General features: G+C 46.6%; 1 protein-coding gene across 1 annotated transcript in view; it reads left to right on the top strand.

The window, feature by feature from the left end:
• Nucleotides 1-3,368, top strand: part of DEPTOR (DEP domain containing MTOR interacting protein) — a 139,777-nt gene that overhangs the window by 93,299 nt on the left and 43,110 nt on the right. The window contains exon 5 of the mRNA XM_004697413.3: nucleotides 2,254-2,439. Coding sequence (XP_004697470.1) covers nucleotides 2,254-2,439 — 186 coding nt within the window. The remainder of the gene's footprint in view (nucleotides 1-2,253; nucleotides 2,440-3,368) is intronic.

Raw genomic sequence — 3,368 nt, 5'->3', positions numbered from 1 at the left:
CCACACCCTGGCCCCAAAGTCTATTTTTGGTACTCCCTCGGGATTTCCTTGCTCTGCTCCCTTTGCTGTTCTGTCGCATGCCCTTAGTGTTTTGCCTCGGTGTGGTGAGGTCAGATCGGGTGCAGTTCCTGCACTGTGTCTCCATTGTTGTCCCCTGGAGGGCTATGGGTCAACGAGGGATCCTGTCTCATAGTGGGGCCGGCCATATGGTCCTCTCTGTGCATTGACTGTGCTGAGTGGGGATATAGTCCTCAAGGCTTGGTGGGCCCTTGCTGGCTATTTTTAATTCATAGTGCAGACACTGAAAATTGTCCAGAACAAATATTAAAAAAAGAAAACTTCTATCTAGTTTTAGCATCACTCAACCTAATGCTTTTGGTATTTGTGTATCGATAGTTCATATTCATTTTGATACTAAATAGTGTTCTTATGAAGAAACTATGATTTATTTGTCCATTTATCTGTTTGGTGGACATTTGTTATAGCCAGTTGGAGCTAGTGTGAGTAAAGCTATTAGGAATAAACTTTCAGGTAGACATTTGTGCTTTCATTGATCTTGGGTGTATTACCAGGAATAGAATTGCGCCTTCTGAACTGTTCTCCATTATGTTTTTACCATTTTATAATCCCTCTGGGAGTTCTAGTTGTCCCATATCTGCACCAACATTTGACGTCTCTTTATTTTAGTGATTCCTGTGGCTGTGGCATGACATTTCACTGTGGTTTTAATTTGTATTTTCATATTGCCTCATGAGGCTGGGCCTCTTTTCCTGTGCTAATTAGCTATTTCTGTATTGGGTGTGTGTATATAAAGTCAATTCGGGGGTTTATTTTTGTGGGTGAATAGAGAGGGGAAGACTTTAAACCAGTCTAGGAGTTCCTGGTTATTTACCAGAAGCCAAAATGACCCAGGAGCCTGTTTGTCAGAGATCAATATCCACCAGCTCAATAACTCCGAAAATCACGGATTCACAGTATGAAACGGAAGATTTTTTTAGAGACTTCCAGAGACCCTGTGTCAGTCTGGGTACTTTAGAGAAACAAATCCACAGAAACTCATGTATAAAAGAGAGTTTTATATAAAGGTTAGGTGCACATCAAGAAAACATTCCAACCCAGTGCTGCCCAAGCCCACAAGTCCAACATTAACCCAAATGTCCAACACCAATCCCCAAAGTCCTCTTCCATCTCACAAAACACACACAATGATGCCGACTGCAGGAGGAAAGCTGAATCAGTGAAAGTGTAAGCATCTCAGCGCTGGCAGGGGTCTCCACACGGCTGCTCCAGGGCTGCATCATGGTAGGTCCATGTGGCTTCTTCTTGGGTGGGGATGTCTTACAGGAAGTGAGCCTTGCAAGCTGAAGCAGAGAACTGCTAAGGCAGCTGCACCCTGGTCCAACCATCACAAAGTAAGAGACCCGAGAACTCGAAAGGCGAGGCTCATGGAGCCATTTATCCCTCTATCCTCAATTAACCCCACATGTGTTTATCGGCTAGGTTGGTATAATACACTTTAACTATATCAGACCCCTAAAATCTAAACTGTACTTCCATACCTGTGAAGACGTTGCACAGAACTGTACACACACTGGCACACACACAAACATACACATACATAATGAGTACATGTAAAACTGGCGACACGTGGTAAGGTCTGTAGATTGTACCAATATCAATTTCCTGGCTCGATGTTGCCCGGTGGTTGTTCCTCAGAGGTGGTGCTGCCAGGGAAAGTGGGCGAAGGGCACACGGAACCTCTCTGTCTGTGCAGCTGTTGTGATTTTCCCAGAGTCTATAATTATTTCAAAAAACTTAAGTAAAAAAAAAGAACAACAGCAAATTGAATCTTGCTAAGAAAACAGCATTGTGTGAGGTGCTTCGGATACGCAGGTAAATGAAGGCACAATCATTGCTGCAGCACAAGAGCCTGGCGTTTTTTGGGGAAAGACGGAGAAGTAGAGAGACACTTTGAGCACTCTGGTGGAGGTAAGCTGGGGCCTGGGAGAATCTTCGTGTGAGCGCAGTGCAGATTGGGAGTAAGGTCAGGAAAGCGTCCCAGAAGGATTGGTTAGCTAATTTTAGAAGTGCTGGACATGTGGGAAGACTTTGGGACTATGTGTGGACTCCTGGGGCGTCTGTGGAGCTGAACTCTTTCGGGAGCCTTTTGTCCCTGTTGGCTGAAGTCATCTGGCCGCAATGGCCGGTGGCCAGGACTCCAGACTGCACTTATCTGTCACTTTTTCTCCGCAGTGTCCAACAAGCACCCATTTGTGGACAGCAATCTTCTCTACCAGTTCAGAATGAACTTCCGGCGGCGGCGAAGGCTGATGGAGCTGCTCAGTGAAAAGTCCCTCTCCCCTCAGGAGGCTCACGACAGTCCCTTCTGCCTGAGGAAACAGAGTCATGACAATCGGAAATCTACCAGCTTTATGTCAGGTATGCTGCCAGTTCCGTGGCGTGATCAGATTTCCCTGACTTTTGAAAAATGGCAGAGTAATAGCTCACCTTTGAAAAACTCTGTTCTCTAGTAAAATGTTAGTGTCCTCATCAGCAAGAAGTACGCCCAAACCCGCTTTGTTTCTCAGCAGCAAGTCTAGATGCCATGAAGTCTGTTTTAGTGGGGCGCTGGTTCTAATTATGTGCTTGAATTATTGTAGACTCTCTCATCCCTTTGCTCAAGACTTATTTAATGTTCACCTCAAACAGTTCTGACCACGACCAGAAACTAATCCAGCTGCTGTTGAGTTGATTCTGATTCATAACAACCCTAATTAGGGCAGAGGAGATGGCGTTGGCCACCAAGGCTCCCAAGGCTATAGCTCTGTGGCAGCAGTGGCCTCATCCTTCTCCCATGGAGTGGCTGGCGTGTTCGAACCCCTGACCTTTTGGTTAGCAGCCAAGAGCTTTCGTCCCTGTGCTATCAGAGCTCCTCACAAACAGGTCTTACTTATTCATTATCCAGTTTTCTAAGATATATCGTTGAGTTGTTATATACTTGAAGGATAAATCAAGGCTTTCTGGGGGCATAGCCAGAGGTCCTAGTCCCCTCAGGGTTACGAGGTCAGTGGCTGAGAAACAAGTTAGTGGTTCCAGCCCGTGTAGCCCAACACTGACCAGCCTGGACCATCCTCACGTCCACTGCTGTTGGGACCAACCCGCTGTCGATCGAGACCTCCGCCCCGCTCCCTGAGGTCGTTTCTTCTTTGGTTGTTGACTCTCTGCTAAGCTTGATGTCCTTCTCCAGGGACTGGCTCCTCCGAATTCCATACCCAAAGCACGGGGCAGGAAGTCTCACCAGCCTTGCTTTGAAGGGGCCTTCTGGCTATTTGTTTGCTCTTCTGGCCGTCCACCCATTTTCAAGACTC

The sequence above is a fragment of the Echinops telfairi genome, unplaced genomic scaffold (genome assembly GCF_000313985.2).
Source record: "Echinops telfairi isolate 266 unplaced genomic scaffold, ASM31398v2 ScPeMD7_1;HRSCAF=3_0, whole genome shotgun sequence".
Classification (NCBI taxonomy): Eukaryota; Metazoa; Chordata; class Mammalia; order Afrosoricida; family Tenrecidae; genus Echinops; species Echinops telfairi.
Note: the sequence above shows the minus strand (reverse complement) of the source record. Positions and strands in the feature narration are given on the sequence as shown.